We start from the raw sequence: 16,219 nt of genomic DNA on the forward strand, positions 1-16,219 counted from the left end.
GTTTTTGTTATTTTGGTATATTTCTGACGGTCGGACGGTATATTTTATCCGCAGTCACACTGAACTGGCCTAATAAATATGACGAAAGATTGTAAATTTTGCCCAAAAAAAGTGAATAATAAGTTTAAAGTGATAATGTAGACGTTAACAAATCGACTCCAAATGTATGCACGTTATCAACGCGTATCATACACACGAACATCGAACTGTTGTGTTTGTAGTGTTTTCTTTGAAGATAAATATAAAATCGGGCAGTTCCTGTCTTAATAGGTGAATGCAGTGCGAAGAGTGTGCTTTATTTAGTATATAACTAATTGTGTATATAATTAAAAGTGTGCTGGGGCCAGTGAAAAGTGACAAAAGTGGTGGAAAGGTGGGAGAATCCGAAGGCCCCCATTACTCATTCTCTATTTTTGCTGCGAAACGACGAACACAACGAAATCAGCAACAAACAGCGCAACAAATGATTGTTACAAATAAGCAAAGTTGAAGGTGAGTAGATGCAGAGGGCCAGACAGGTTGGCCTGAAGCGCGCCCTGAAGATGACTCAGGTTTTCCTACGACTATTCCGCAGCCAGGGTTCAGTGGCATCAACATAGCCACAGCCCATTGCAAGCCCCATCTGCCCTCCCCGCGGTCGATGCGTCAGCGGGGCTGCATGCAACTAAAGCAACAATCTCGAGGCTCTTCGGGGCAGAAGTAACTTCCCCGAACCACTCTGCACCTCCTCATGCAAGTGTAATTTACTGCCGGCTCAGGGAAGGCCCAGTGCGCCGTCTCGTGGAGGTTGCAGGTCACAGAGGTTGAAGTGTCCCGCCATTTATGCTGCATAATCCATTGGGTCAATAGCAGGGGCCGCAGCTCTGTAGCATCCGTGCCTCCTCAGCCATGTTTCCCGCCTTAAGTGGGTGCTCCCCTGCCTGGTATCCCTGTCTATATGTACATATGTACCTTTCTCCGCTGCCGCTTGTTTGCACGGCAAGACGACGATGAAACGAAGACGAAGGAAGAGAAGGGGGCAACGCAACCGTTGAGCACGTTTCAAAGCCCCGAACCAGAGAGAACCATTGCCAGCAGTCGCCCCGAACGAAAGTTGAACGGTTGCCAAAATAAAATTCTGTCAAAGGCAAATATCAAACAAATGCACATTCGCTCCTCTACTGTATATCGTGCACTTGAGAGGTTTCAGAACAGGTTCAAAGAAAATAACAGCTTAAATATATTTCAGAAAAAAGTTTCAGTTTGGTTTTCTTTGCCAGACTCCAAAGATGATTTAATGTTGCGAACACAGGGTACAAAACAGTCGAGTTTTCATTCGACCGCATTATTGTTATTGCTATTGTTGCGCTCTATTGATAGCGTTTCGTGAATTATATGAGTATTTATATTTGAAGAAAAGTCATGCGCTTGATTTTCATCCGGGAATGCCAAGAGAACAGAGCAGAACAGCGCTGCTTCATGGTTCCGGTTGCTGTTGACCTCATTTTTCCCGTGGCATTGGCAATACGATGCTCAAATTCAGAAACTCTGAAAGAGAGAACTTCAAAGTCCAATCAAATCAAATCAAATTATGAACTCCCTCGCCCACGCACCTCTTTCGAGAACCGAATCCTCCCACTGGCAACGGCAACTCGAACTGAAGATATCTATAAATACGGCGGAGCAATCAAATTATATTATGTCTATATAACGTACTCTCGTATGCACCCCCAATGCGGATGGGGGGGTGGGGGAAATGCATCTCAAGTGGTACCTCAGGCCTGTTGTAAATCTCGGTATTGACACTTTGAAGGGGATTCGAGAGGCGGATACGCCGAGTGGATAGATGGATGGTTGCATGTGGCGGGGAGGGGCAGGGGAACCAGAGCCCTGACGAGATCTCGCCGGCTGCAGAACTGCATAAATTTGGTTTGTCTTTGGCTGACTTTGTTTTCCTTTCTTTGACTTTGCGCGAGAGCAAACAAAGAAAAAGAAAAAGAATAACAAATCTACTTTCGGCGTTGTTTACGCTCTCTGTGGCACACCAGAAATACACATCGTGGGATCTCATAGGTATTCCCCTACGCTCGCACTGATTCCCCGTCAAATTGCGCATTTCCGGAAGCCGTAGCTTGTGCATTTGATTTCTGACATCGGTGACAGATCGTTAATATCCGAAAGAGTCCATCATATCGTAGAATTATATTTAGAGAGCGTGGGCTTGGTACACATACATACATATGTACATATGTTTCTGTGATTTGGATGACATTGCTGCGTCGGCGCCATGTGCAGGTTTAATGAATTAATTAAAATTGTGTGCAGTTGCAGCTTGTGGCGGCTGTGGTACTTGCCTCCCTCGTGCTCCCTCATGCACAGACAGCCACAGAGTGAGAGAGAGAGGCAGAGGCGGCATCGCATCTGTTCTCTGCTTGCATCATTAGGGGACGAGATGCTGCAAAGCCACGGCTGCCACCTACGGAAATTTGATTATTGTTGGCCACGGACTTAAGCGGTTTCAGGGTTGCCATCAGGGGAAGTCGCATAGCTAATTCTATGTTTGGTTTATCTGTGTATCCAGTACATGGTCGATAGAGATAGAGATTGAACTCCTACATAGATTCCATACCAGATCGCAGGAACATCTACAACGTCCCCCTTCATCCAACAGACATACATCTTCCGAACTGAACGGAACAGGTGAATCCTTCCCTTCCGTACATCATAAATATATGTATGCACACGCTCTCAAACCATTAACATAGAAATATCACGTCCAGCAAATATGCTATGATTCCTACGCGAAATATTTTAATGGGTTTTTGAAAAACAAACGACGAAAGCACGACGGGGAACAACGGTCTACATTTCTCAATGAAACAAAATTAAGATATATAGTATGTACTCGCAGAGTGATCCCCATTTTGGAATTTCGAATTGGGAGGCTGTGGCGGTGGCTGTAGCGGTGGCCAAGTTCCATATTGTCATATCTGTGTTGATTTTTCAAGAAAATATGCGCTGTATCCGCCCGAGAACAGATACATATATTGTATCGCATGAATGTAGGTTTCTCTCGCGATCGATCCTACACTGCTACAGAGAGACCTAGAGAAAGAGCAGAAGAGGAGAGAGTGAGAGTGATGTCTCGGAGGGAAAACCGTGAAAATTCGGCTGCTTTTTGTCGCCTGTTTTCTGTGTTTCGTCGTCCGCAGCAGTTTCGCTGAAGCAATGAACGCGTGCGGTGCAACGTCTGAGAGCAACAGCAACAGCAACGGCGGAAAACGGAAAACGACGAATTTTCGTACAACAATTCATCGTTGAACAAGTATACAATATATTCCTTATAATTCTGTATAATCGAAAGAGTGCGAGTCGAATGCTGTGTAGCCACAATCTGAAGGCATTTCACGCGTGTGTGCAACCAAAACGTGACCTTGCCTCAGTGAAAAAATCTCAGACAGAATTCCGAGGAAAATCGTCTGATTAATCTTGACAACTTTCGCCAAAAGGAAGGCCCTCGGCTCTCCCGGGAACTGTAATGGAACTTGTCTTTTGGCCAACAGTTTGAGAGTCTCGGAAAGCGTATTGTACGTACATATATCTCGCGATATCTCGTTATAGCCGGATTCCCATTCCCATATGCCATATGGGAGGGAGTCGAGTCGTCAAGATTTATATATAATTTCGTCGGTTTTTTATTTTTAGTAGGCAAGTCAAGAAAACAAAAAAAAAAATAGCATTTTGGGCAAAATAGAAACATGTTTTTCATATTTTTGCGTTTGCTCATTGCAGCAATAGCAACAAGAATGTGATTAATCTATTTATATATGTATATTTACACATTATACATATACTATGTGCAGTATGTAAAGGTTACGGATACAGAAAGTGGACAAAAAGTAATACAATTATGTATAATTTGATCAGGGACACCTCCCCATTTGCCAGATACATTATTTGACAATTTATTGAACTGCTTCCAAAGGCGATGAATCATTCGTGGGAAAAGTTTTCCACGAACTATACCCGCAATATTTTATAAATTATTTATCAGCCTAGATAGCGACTTTACGATCATGGTTTGGTTCTAATAAGTTTACTTGCTGATTGTTTAATTAATAAGTTGGGTATTATGTGTCGTATGGCGAAGGTTTCGAGGTGCATGTGTACATGCACAGGTGCAAATGTAGTGAGTGATGAGGTGCAAGGACAGACGAGCCCATGCGAACAAAGCTTGCACTGAGCGCGAGAGATCGAGAGAGCGCGGGAGAGCAGCTTAGATGTTGCTGCTGGCAGAGCCAAAGCGAACGGAAAAGGGCGAGATAAGCAACGAAAGAACGGTACAGCTACAGAGCTTTTGCTGCTGCCGTTTGTAAGCATGTAACAATGTTTCGGTACAGTGGGCAGTGCAATGAACAAAAAATAATTTAATAATTTTTCTTTATTTAATATCGCACTGCGTGACTCGACACGTACATATGTTATAAATATATCTAGGAAATATTTCAATATTTTGAAGATATATATCTATATATATACATATTGAACTAATAAACCAACAGATCTGCACTATTTGTTTCTCCTGCGAAGCCACTTCCTCTCGGGGAGAATCGTCTGCCATTTAAGTTTAACGATATCCATAAAAAAATCTTCGATTCACAATGTATTCTGCTTGTCCGAAATCGCATGCAGATCTTTTAAAGTAATGTTCGAACAACCCATAAAGAATTGGCTCGTAAACATTTTCGTACACGACACGGTCGTTGTTTATGATTTATATGTTTTCTGCTCTCTGCTCTCCGCTCTCCTCTTTCCATTCTTCTGATTGTTTTTATTGGCCTACCAAATGTTCTGATTTCGTAATCTCTGAGTGGTTTCCTCTTTTCTTACACTTTCCCAATGCCTGGTGGCTGCGGCTCTGACCTTGGCCGTCGTGTACCGCGCACGAGTTTTCCAGACACTTGCAGCATGCCGGGCCAAGGCGGGGAGGGAGGCGCTAGAAAAATGTCAAGAGACTTGCGCACGCCTTTTCCGACAAGAGCAACAGATGTTTCACAATTTGTTTTCTTTTGGGGCCATTCCAATGTTTAGATAGCGCTGAAACCAATGGAATCTTTAACGATCCGCGATGATCAGAGCAAATTGCAATGCTGCGTAGGTGCCGGCAGAAAGTTGGTGGATTGGACAGACCGACAGACGTAGATGTGGACATTTATAGAGATACAGATATAGAGATATTTGTGTGCTCACAGATGGTCAATGGATGGGTATTTCATTGAAAAACCCGCTTGATTTTGATGATTTTTCAAGTTCAGCAACTGAAGATGTTCCTCCTGCTTTCCCCTCGTTTCAGCTTAAGCAATCCAGTGCAGACCCAGAGCAACCCTGACGAGAGCGAGAGAGCCAGAGAGCCGAAGATGGAGCATCCACTGGTAGTGCAGGCCGAGTACTCCTTCATGGGCAGCAACAACGACGAGCTGTGCTTCAAGAAGGGCGACATCATCACAGTCACCCAGCGCGAGGACGGCGGCTGGTGGGAGGGCACGCTGAACGACAAGACTGGCTGGTTTCCCAGCAACTACGTGAACGAGTGCAAGGCCCAGCTGCCGCTGGCCGAGACCATACGTCCGCCGGAGGAGATACAGGAGTATCGCTCGGTGGTGCTCAAGGACCTCCTCGACTCGGAGCGGGCCCATGTGGCGGAACTGCAGGGCCTGCTCGAGAACTTCCTTGAGCCCATGCAACAGACCCAAATGTAGGTCCAGGTCCTTCCCTTTCCCCTCAAAGTGATTCTCTTAAAGTAATTTGTTCTTTGCTCCTCCCTACAGTCTCAACCAGGACGAGTACGCCCAGCTGATGTGCAACTTTGTGGAGATTGTGCGGACACACGAGGAGCTGCTCCTGCAGATCGAGGAGTGCAACGACCGCGTGGGCAAGCTGTTCCTCACCAGCGCCCCCCTCATGAAGAAGGTCCACCAGGCCTACTGTGCAGCCCATCCCAAAGCCATAGTCATATTGGATAAGTACAAGTGAGTGGATCCTCAGTACAATACTCGTATATATATTAATATACTCGTGTATCCAGGGATGACCTCGAGAAGTACATGGAACGCCAGGGGGCGGCCACGCCAGGGCTGTTGGTGCTCACCACGGGCCTCTCGAAGCCCTTCCGGCGGCTGGACAAGTACTCAGCCATGCTGCAGGAGCTGGAGCGGCACATGGAGAGCAGCCACCCCGACCGAGGCGACACTCAGCGCAGTGTGGCCGTTTACAAGGACATTGCGGCCACCTGCTCGGCCACGCGGCGCCAGAAGGAGCTGGAGCTGCAGGTTCTGACAGGGCCAGTGCGCGGCTGGCAGGGCCAGGAGCTGAGTACTCTGGGCGACATCATACACATGGGCAGCGTGGCCGTGGGCGCTGACCATCGGGACCGCTACTTTGTGCTGTTCCCCCAGACGCTGCTCATCCTGAGTGTTAGTCAGCGCATGAGCGCCTTCATCTACGAGGTGGGGATCGCTATTTTGTTTTTCCTTTTTCCGTAATCTGTATTTCTCGATGGGTGTTGACTGCAGGGCAAACTGCCGCTCACTGGCATCATCGTTCACCGCCTGGAGGACACGGACGCCATCAAGAACGCCTTCGAGATCAGCAGCCCCCTGATCGACCGCATAGTGGCGGTCTGCCAGGGACCCAGCGAGGCCAACAAGTGGGTGGAGCTGCTGAACGCCAACAACCCCAGTCTGCCGATGGGCATCAAGCGGCAGCTGAGCAACCTGAGCAACTCCTCTCTGGGGCAGCTGAATGCGGCGCACGTAAGTGACGAGTTTATACCGAACAATGCTCTTGATTACCTCGTATTTATTTTGTACCACTCTGAACTCTGAACCCTGAAAACTCTACTCCGAAATCTGAATCTTGGCCACTGAGCAGCTCAGCCAGCACTTGGATTCGCGTGGCTACTGCACGCGGTTCTCGCTCTGCGCGTACTACTCCAGCCCGTCCAGTGGGGCCAATGCCCGACCAATGCGCACGACGCTCCCGCCCAGCAACTATCCGCCCACGGCGCCCTATGCGAACCTCAGTGCGCACTTTGCCAGGCTGGTTAGGGCCGGAGGACTGAGGAGTGCGATTGTCAAGATGCTGCTGTACCCACAGGCTCGCCAGAGCATCGATCTCATGCGCATTGCCCTGCGCAAGAAGCGCTGCCACAAGGCGGCTGCCAAGCTCAAGGATCTCAATGGAAACGGGGAAACGGGGGAGTCTGGGCAGTCGGGGCAGTCGGAGCTGGAGCGGCAGGACGCCATTGAGTTGCCCACAGACTCGGAGAGCTTTGAGGACGAGTTCGATGACGAGTACCTTCATTCCTGCGACTCGGATCCGTTCGAATACGTTCAGTTTTACCAGAACAAGAGGAACGATTCCGATTCCCTTTGGAACTCCACTGGCACTTTCGTGGACCATGGAGGGGTGTCCAGGAGACACTGTTCCTCCATCAATCTCATCAAGCTGGATTCCCTTGATGCCGACGAGGTTCTGGCCCAGAACGAGCTGAAAAAGGAGTCGCTTGTCATTGGATCCAGGGCTCTGCGGGCACTGGCTCGCAAATCGTTGAATCGGAACTCCAGCGTTCACACTTCCACGGCCACCCTGGAGCTGGGCGCCGGCGGCAGTATTACGAGATGTGTTGAAGAGGATCCAATGCTCCTCCCGAAGTTCTCCCTTCAGCAGCAGAGCTCCGACGCCAGTTCCATGTATGCGGGCCGCCTGGGCGGGGCCTTTACGGCGTGCGAGAACCTGGCCAGCATGCCCGATGATCTCAGCCTCACCCAAGGGCAGGGCGCGCAGGAGGCACCCGTTCCTCTTCCTGCCTCTCCGACGGAGCGGCACAGCATGCCAAGCATTTTCGTGGGCAACCGGTTCAATCTGTCGAAGAACACAGAGGTCTATGTGCCCACGTGGAAGGATCGGCAGGACATGCAGAACCAGAGCGTAGATGGGCAGCCAGAGGACGGCGTGCACTCCAGCTCCCTGGATCTTCCCGCTGCGTGTCTCACCGCTCCCGACAAGATGCAAGCGGAGCTGCTCTACAACTTCGACGACGATCTGGCGTCCCTGGAGAGTCCGCTGCAGTTGCAGCTGCAGCGCGAAACCCTGCCCTTCCAGAGCCACAATCTCAACTCGGATAAGAGGGTCTCCCACAAGAGTGACAGTCCCTCGTCAGGCAACCCTCAAAGAGATTCCAATCAGGCGGCGCGGAGCATCTCAACGACCGAGCTGTGCATCGAGACCGCCTCCAAGAAGCGCGAACCCGACCCAGAGCGCAGCAGGGACTCCATTAGACGCTGCATAAGCTATCAGTTTCTGCAGATGTCCAACCGGCCTCCGCCGCCAAACCCGCCTCGTCGGGATCCAGATCTCCATTTGCACTCGAAGTGCCGCTGCTGCGAGAGCTCCCAGTGCCCCAGTCCGCGCTCCAGTGACAGCGGCATGGCCGGAAGCTGCACCATAGCCTCGCCAGACCCCCCCAATCCCGAGTCCTATTTTCCAATGGCCGCCACTGACCAGGATGTCCCTGACAGCGCGGAGTCCGAGCGCTTCGATGTGTGCGGCATGTTCCGGGAGAAGTTTCTGACACCAGAGGCCACGCAGGAAGAGGCAGAGGCGGAGACAGTCGACGAGCTGCCAGAAGAGCCGACCACACCTACGAACCGAAAGGCATCCGGGGAAAATGCTTCTGTCGTCAGTTCAACGCAGATTCAAGTGAATACCAGGAGTATTTTCCTGCCCTGCAGCTCCAGCATGGACGAGACCACGAGAACCACTCCGGCAAACGATCCCCTGATCAGCTCCAGCTCAGTGGGGCAGCTGGACACGGAACCACGCGCCACGTTCCGCTCTGGGATGTACGCGCACTGGTGGAAGAAGGAGCGGCTACCCCCGGAGGTGGTGCGGGGCATAGCCCACGCCTACAACAAGAGTCTGCCGTCGGTGCATGACAGCAAGGACTCGGGATCCGTGTGCTCCAGCTGCTTCTGCTCCTTCGAAGCCAGCGGATACAGTGAGGGAGCCCTCTACTGCTCCGTGTGCCAGAACTGCGTGGACTACTACAACGGGAGCACCACCAGCACCACCAACACCACCACCACGACGGCATCCGCCTCCTCTGGCTGTCCCCTGTGCAGCGAGGATGAGGCGCCGACCAACAGCTGCCCGTCGACCCGCCTGTCCGCCGCTCGCGGGGCGTATGCCAGCGAGCCGGCCTACTCCTCCTCGCTCGACTGTCCCATTTGTGCGGCGCGCGTGGCTTTCGCGGGCGAAGAAGGCAAGCAAACCGAAATGTGTTGCCTTACAGGTCGCCCGGCGGCTCGTCTCAGTCCGAGACTGAGATGCGTGGGGGGGCCTGGTCGGCGGGCGTTTGTGCACGTGTTCCGTTTGATTGTTTTGTAAATTCGTTTTGCTCTCTCATGTCCTCCACATTCAAACTCAAATCCTAATGCTCGAACCGGCAAACAAAACATTTGGCAAAAAGCAGCACGTCCAAAAGTTACGATCGCATCCACACAACGCTTCCTCATCATCACATCCTTGACTAACCCGTGTATGGCCCGAAACTAGTTTCTTGTTCGCATAACAGACTGTGGGATATTCTGCATATCTGGATAGCTATGAATTCTGGGCGTAGTACTCGGAGAAGTGAACCAGTACCTCGTCTGGGGCCATCCTATTCGTCCACTAATCATTCCTGTTCAGAAATTCCCTGCAGAAATTATGTTACTTTTTGGCGTTGTTTTTGCATTGAGGTTCCATCTTTGTAGCCAAACGAATTACAAAACATTTATCTAACGCTCAGCACCACAAAGATCCACAAATTCTAAAAGAGAAAACGCATTCGATTCGATTTGCTTGCTGCGCTTTGCTCGCTGCAGCCACAGGACTGCTTGCCGCCTGTACGTTGTTTTTGTTATTGCAGCCGTTCCGCCAAGACTGATCCTCTGATCTAAAGACTGATTACTGTTTATTGTTGAGTATTCATGAGGTGTATCTTTCCTTTGCAGATGTCTCCGCCATCGAGCCACAGCCTGCTGCTGCCTCCGCAGCCAGGAAGCCGTCAGCAGGCGCCGTCCGGTCCGCCAGGCATCGGGAGCGCGAACAGCAGCGCGGGCAACAGCCTGCAGGGCTCCCCAGCCACCAACTCGATGTCACAACACAAACGGAGCCAGTCCTTCAACCACCACCTGAGCTACAACCAGTACACGCACACTCAGCCTCCACCACATCTTCTGCATCCACCACAACCACCAAGTCTGCCAAGTCATCTGGGGGCGGCCGGCCACAGATCAAGTTCAGCCCAGACACCAAGCAGCAAGACAGCCCCGGGCCCAGCACCAGCCACGGACGGCAGCCCGGCGGCCCAGCAGGCAGCAGCAGCAGCGGGAACAACGGGGGGGCCAAGCGCAAGGAAAGGAAGCACAAAGGGTGAGTCTGGTCCAACAGATTCCAAATAATCCGTCCCACTAATGTGTGCCGTTTCCAAATCCTCAGCTAACTGGACCATCAGCTGTTTGCGTCCTACGCCGCCGCTGCGCCCCAGTTTGTTGAATACCTCCAGCGGCGGAGGCGGTGGCAGTGGCGGCGGCAGCAGCAGTTCCTCCAACGCCCTGGCCAGCTACTGCAGCGGACGAAAGAACCAGCCCACCTTCGAGGAGGATGCCCTGGTGCTGCGCGTCTTCGAGGCCTACTGCGCCGCCTACCAGAACAGCGCCAGGAACACCATACACTCGGGTAAGTGGCGCAGGCCGCCGAACATGTGCCTCATCTAGCGAAAAGCTGTAGCCATCTTTGCCAGCTTTGTAAACCTTTCCGTGTTGTGCCATGAACTCCCAAACAAATTACCATCATTTGATGAAGAAGCAAGAAGCTAAATTGAAAAATAGTTTGAATATTGCTTAATTATTTTACTTATCACACTCACATACACCACACACAGCTGTACAATCCTCACAAACACACACACTCACTTAAATGGCTTAATATATCGTTATCACTTTGCTGTTTTAGTTGTTTAATTTAATTCCTTTTTAACCACCAAGAACCATCAATTTATCCACTAAACCACGAAGAAGAGGTTTCCAAATTGAAGCGACTATTGTACTCGTACTAGGCTTAGGCGAAAATTTACTTTTAAGCTCAAAAATTGTTAACCAAACCTAACACTTAAGAGAGACTATTGATTTGTAATGTTTTAGTTGAAGAATTGGCAATTGGCGATTAATGTTTCGTTTTAAGCTACTCGTGTACTCGCATATGGAGGGAGATGCTCTGCGCGAGAGAGGAACCAACGTTTTTGTTAAATCTCTGATATTCTTTTGTACAGTTTTGAACTTGGATTGTTTTGTTTTGTTCCCACATTGAATAAATACTGTTTCTGTTATCCCATTACCTATGTAAACCCTAGTTTAATTTATTTATATCGCTGTTCACTCCACCACACACTATCCACATATCCATCCAAGCCCCTAGTCGCACATTACTCGTATAAGTACTTGTTTGGCCAGGGTTTTCGGTTTAATATTCTTTGGAGAGGCTGAATGCCGCACACTAACTGTCATTAATGGTTTTAAAGTACTTCCCTATGTTCTGTTCTGTTCTGTTCTCATCCCCAACCTGGTAGCTGGTATCTGGTTCTGGTATCTGTCCACTCTCCTGGCTCGGTCTCCACCTCCATCCATACACAATCCCCACATCTTACATCCCACTTATGCTTATCCTCACACTCTACGTATGTCTGTATGTTTGCTGTTGTCTCCTTTGGCGTTGTAAATTGATTGTGCTCCCCGTTCTGGGTTCCTTTCATTTGTGTTTAGTTTTTGGGTTTTGGTTCTGCGTCCTTCCTGTTGTCGCTGTTGGTATTTCGTTTTTCCGTTTCTTCAAATATCTTCATTTTTCTCTCTCTCTTTCCAACAACTCCTGAACCGAACCAAACCGAACCGAACGCCTCTGTAGTCTTGCAACCCTGGACTCCGTGCCTGCCCATACGCGGCGGCAAGCTGAAAACGAGCAAGACCTTCTCGACCTCCAATCCTCAGCTGCCTTTCATAGCCAATGCCACCTACCTCAACCAGGCACAGCACCAGCAGCAGCAGCAACACCAGCACCATCAACAGCAGCAGCAACAGAGCCGCCAGCACTCGGCAGGAAGCCTGAACTCCTCGTTCATTTGGCGGGAGGCCAGCCCGAACAACTTCAACCTTTACTCCAGTTCGGTGTCCTCCTCGTTGAACGCGGCCCCTGGGCAGCGCTACTCCATCACAGGGGCGGGCGGAGGCTCGCCCTCGATCAAGGACTACCAGCGAGCTCTGTCCGAGGAACGGGCCACCAGGAAGTCCCTGAACCGACTCAAGAGCGGCTTCGGCTCTGGCTACGACAACGTATGCACTTCGCCCTTGTTGCCTAGGAAAAACAAGCCCGCCCCCAAGCTAGTAGCCCAGCAATCGTATCAGAGATCGGGCGGCACCACCACCATTGTGAAGCCGAATCCTGATGGAACCGCTGCCCATCCCGGACTCTACGACCGGCGGTTGAACCGATCCTTCGAGACCTCCACCTCCCACCGCTATGCCGGCTACGGGGCTGGCTACCTGATGAACTGCGGCGGGGCCCTGCGCACCAGCACCCTCCAGCGGAGCACGCCGCAGCTGGCCGGAGCCGAGCGGTCGGACGACAGCGATGTGGAGCGCGGGGACCACGGATGTGCCTCACTGCTGCGCAACGGAGCGGGTCCGGCCTCCCTGGAGCTGAACTCTGACGGTACCAAGCGGCAGTCGGGCAGCTGGTGTTGCGGTAATTTTGTGATGAAGCAGTGGCGCAAGATCAACCACGTCTGAGTCTGGCCTGAGTCTGTGTGGTTGGGGCATGCCTCATCAATCATCTGCATCCGAATCCGAATCTGCATAAGCATCAGCATCAGCATTCGCATCCCGCATTGCCGTCTGCTTCGGCTCCAGCTTCAGCTCAAGCTGTTGCTCCAGCTTTGCTTTGAATGCGCTCTGTGTGCGATAATTGAAGAATATTTAATTATTTTTAGTTGATTACTGGCTGCTCAACGCTTTCAATGCCAAAAGCCTTAGCCTTAGCCTTAGATCGTAATGTTTCGAGCAACCGGACAACTAATTTGTACAAAACCAGAGAAAATTCGTTAGAAACCAGAGGCTGCTCCTCGTCACTTGACCAAATGTTTGTACAAATTACTTGCCAGTCCTAGCCTAGCCATAAGCGCCGCCTTGATGTGTCTATATTTAATTACGAGTAGTGTTTGTGTGTGTTTACCATAGCTGACATTGTAATACGAGTGTGTGCCCCTTGTAGTTGTGTGCCTCCGCGACAAGACTAAGCGAAATAGAGACTAGCTCTTGGATGCTATCCCATCCATTTGTGTGGCTACTTGCCCGCAACAGCAACTGCAACTGCATCTGGTTCCTGGATTCTGGCTTCTGGCTATATATAACAATGGCTATATAACAAATGGTTTAGGCTGAACAGAAAGGCTTTATATTTCCGTCCTCGGCTTTAGACCCTATATTTTGTATTAGTGTACGGCCATGCGAAAGTGGAATACGTTTTGCTATAGCTCTATATTTGTATACTTGGGTAGATTATCCTTTGCCATAGCGTAAACTATATTTATACTACTATAAACACTTGCATCTACTCGTAATCGTATTTATGTTTGTGCGTACTAAACCAAAATGGGAAGACTGCTGCCCAGTTACATACATATTTATTACCTGTACTCGTGTGTAGTCGCGTTACCTGCCTAGCATACTCGTAGAGTATGATTCGAATCAAAGAACGTGCAATGTGTAATCAAAGGCGCTGAGAGGCCTCCAAGTAGAGGCGAGCCCTGTGCCGAGTCAAGTTTCTTAGCCATAGCTAAAACCAGCAACTAAATCAAAGTAACCTACTGTTGTGCATTATTAAACGAGGGAAACGAAACGGATTCCCCAACGTATTTGTAAGTGTTTTGTGAAAACGTTGTCTAACCAAATGAACTACCTTATAATCTACTATTAATCAGTTTATACGTTTGTATTGTACTCGAATTGAATTGATATTAGTCGAGAGGCGAGTGAGATGATTCAAACGAAACGAAACAAAACGAATTATGAATAAATTCCTTTACAAGCCGAATCTCCCATTGTTTGTCTGTGTGGCTGTTGTGTGTTGTTCATTAATATTTATACTTATGTCCATATACTCACATACACTTTTGAAACATACCTAGTATAATTTGATGTATTGTAGTTAGACTAGATCTAGATCTAAATGTTGCAATTCGGGAGCCAAGCTTTGAGTTGTGGATCCAGAACTACATAGTGTACGATATAAGATACGTTACCAGCAGCAATTCTTCCTAGCACTTTCTTAATTTCCGTTTTGATAGCTTACAATTATGATTTACGCATACTCGTATACATTATACATAGACATAGCCATAGACATCTATTTGTATCACTTTTCACCCCCTCCTACATACATACATATATCATTATTCGATCTGATCCGATCCGATCCTCAACCAATCACACAACACTAACATATTTTGTTCTTTATTCTTTTATCCACCTGAAATACAAATCCAAATCCCACAACCGAGCAGGCCTTGAGAACGAGGACATGACACCGACGTTGCGCCAGCTCTGGACCGCCATCCGCCAGATGCAGCAGGACATGTCCCAGATCAAGCTGCAGATCAACGAGGAGCGGGCCCTGCGCGCCGACCTCCAGCAGCTGCTCATGCAGCACCTGGAGACGAGCAGCGTGAGCAGCGGGGCCAACACCCCCAAGTGTTGACTATGCAAGTAGCATCCATCGACGGACGGCCCCAGCCACGGCCTCTCGCCCACTCCGATGAAAAAAATCCCGCCGCCGCTTCTACCTAGCTTTAAATTTTAAAACCTATAAGAATGTTTTACTTTGCATCCCCCTGGGCAGTCGGAGAGTGTGTACCAAAAATAGTATCTACCAATGGACTTTGTGAATCGTATATATCGTACATCGCATACCTATATCTATATTCAATGTATATTTATTCGTGAACGGACAATACGCAAACTGTATGTGAACAAATGTTATGCTAGGCAGCAGCTACTGTCGTGTGCATACCCACCTACTCCTAAATTATCTAACGACTTGGGTGTGTGCTCGTGTTTATGCTTTCAGCAATGCAATCTACTAAGAGTGTATACCCATTTATAGACTAGACTAGAGCTAATCAGCATTAGCACTGTAAGATGCCGACTCTGCACTCTGCATTGGCTTGGATTCAGCTGCCACATCGCAGCGATCCATGTTGCTCGTATAAGCTATGATAGATAGTCCCAGTTTGATCTGCACTTTTCGTTTGCATGCCAGCTTTTCCAAATATGGAAATTCAGTAAGAAAATTCTGAAATGTGCCAATAGTTTAGTATTCGAATTAAGCGAGTTCTGAAACAACGCTCAACAGAAGTTGTATTTACACATTAAACGTAGAACATTTACTGAATAATATACACGAGGATAAACATATAAACAGTGGCTTTAAGTGCGTCTAAATAAACCTATACTACTGCGAGGGATTTCCACATTGAGCCAGTCTTCTAACGAGGCGCGTCGCGGATCCAGATAGTAATCGGAGCCCACATAAACAGCAAAAAAACGGAAACTAAACTAAACCAAATCTGAAGAATGACAATGATTTAACAAGTGTAAAACAATGTATACACGCCACAGCTTCTTTGACAATTTTACTGCATAATTCGGAATGCCTTTCAGGCAGGTTTTTCTGCTCTGCTTCCTCCATCTCCATCTCCGACTAGTGTCTTCTGTCTGCTGTCTGTGTGGAGGTCCATGTCGGACTACTGACGAACATAATGAGATTGCAATCACTCAGCGGCAAATGCAACGGTGGAGGCAGCTGGCGACAAATGAACAGCAAGCGTTAGACAAGACCAAGACCAACACCAAGACAATGCTGGCGAAACAAATTCAGTATGTCAGTAAGGATTTGAGAACAATGCAAGCGCTAGTCGGTCTGGCTGGCTGATCGGCTTGGAATGTGTCACTTCCACTTCCTGGGGCCGTGGAACTTGGGCGTGAGGAAACGTTGGACTTGCCTTGCCTCGCCTTGCCCTCTGTGTTGCGCCATGTGTTGTGGCCGCGTCGTGAGGCAGCGGATGTGAAGACTTGCGGAAGTTTTCGCA

At 49.1% G+C, this 16,219-nt stretch overlaps 1 protein-coding gene across 8 annotated transcripts; it reads left to right on the forward strand.

Moving 5' to 3' along the window:
• Positions 1-37: 37 nt before the first annotated feature.
• Positions 38-15,549, forward strand: LOC108162430 (rho guanine nucleotide exchange factor 7). 8 transcript variants are annotated; one of them, XM_033393829.1, is made up of 9 exons: positions 39-270; positions 334-492; positions 5,333-5,734; positions 5,808-6,008; positions 6,065-6,485; positions 6,552-6,791; positions 6,910-9,301; positions 10,035-10,455; positions 10,522-10,615. In XM_033393829.1, the coding sequence occupies exons 3-9, from the start codon at positions 5,397-5,399 to the stop codon at positions 10,523-10,525; spliced, it is 4,017 nt and encodes a 1,338-aa protein (XP_033249720.1). In that variant the 5' UTR covers positions 39-270; positions 334-492; positions 5,333-5,396; the 3' UTR covers positions 10,526-10,615. The 8 variants fall into 8 exon arrangements, with proteins under 8 accessions (XP_033249719.1, XP_033249720.1, XP_017152654.2 ...); XM_033393832.1 differs by lacking the exons at positions 334-492; positions 6,910-9,301 and adding exons at positions 11,983-12,819; positions 14,636-15,549 and having other exon boundaries at positions 44-270; positions 10,522-10,761; XM_033393828.1 differs by lacking the exon at positions 334-492 and having other exon boundaries at positions 38-270.
• The last annotated feature ends 670 nt before the right edge of the window (positions 15,550-16,219 follow it).

Source organism: Drosophila miranda, chromosome 4 (genome assembly GCF_003369915.1).
Source record: "Drosophila miranda strain MSH22 chromosome 4, D.miranda_PacBio2.1, whole genome shotgun sequence".
Lineage (NCBI taxonomy): Eukaryota > Metazoa > Arthropoda > Insecta > Diptera > Drosophilidae > Drosophila > Drosophila miranda.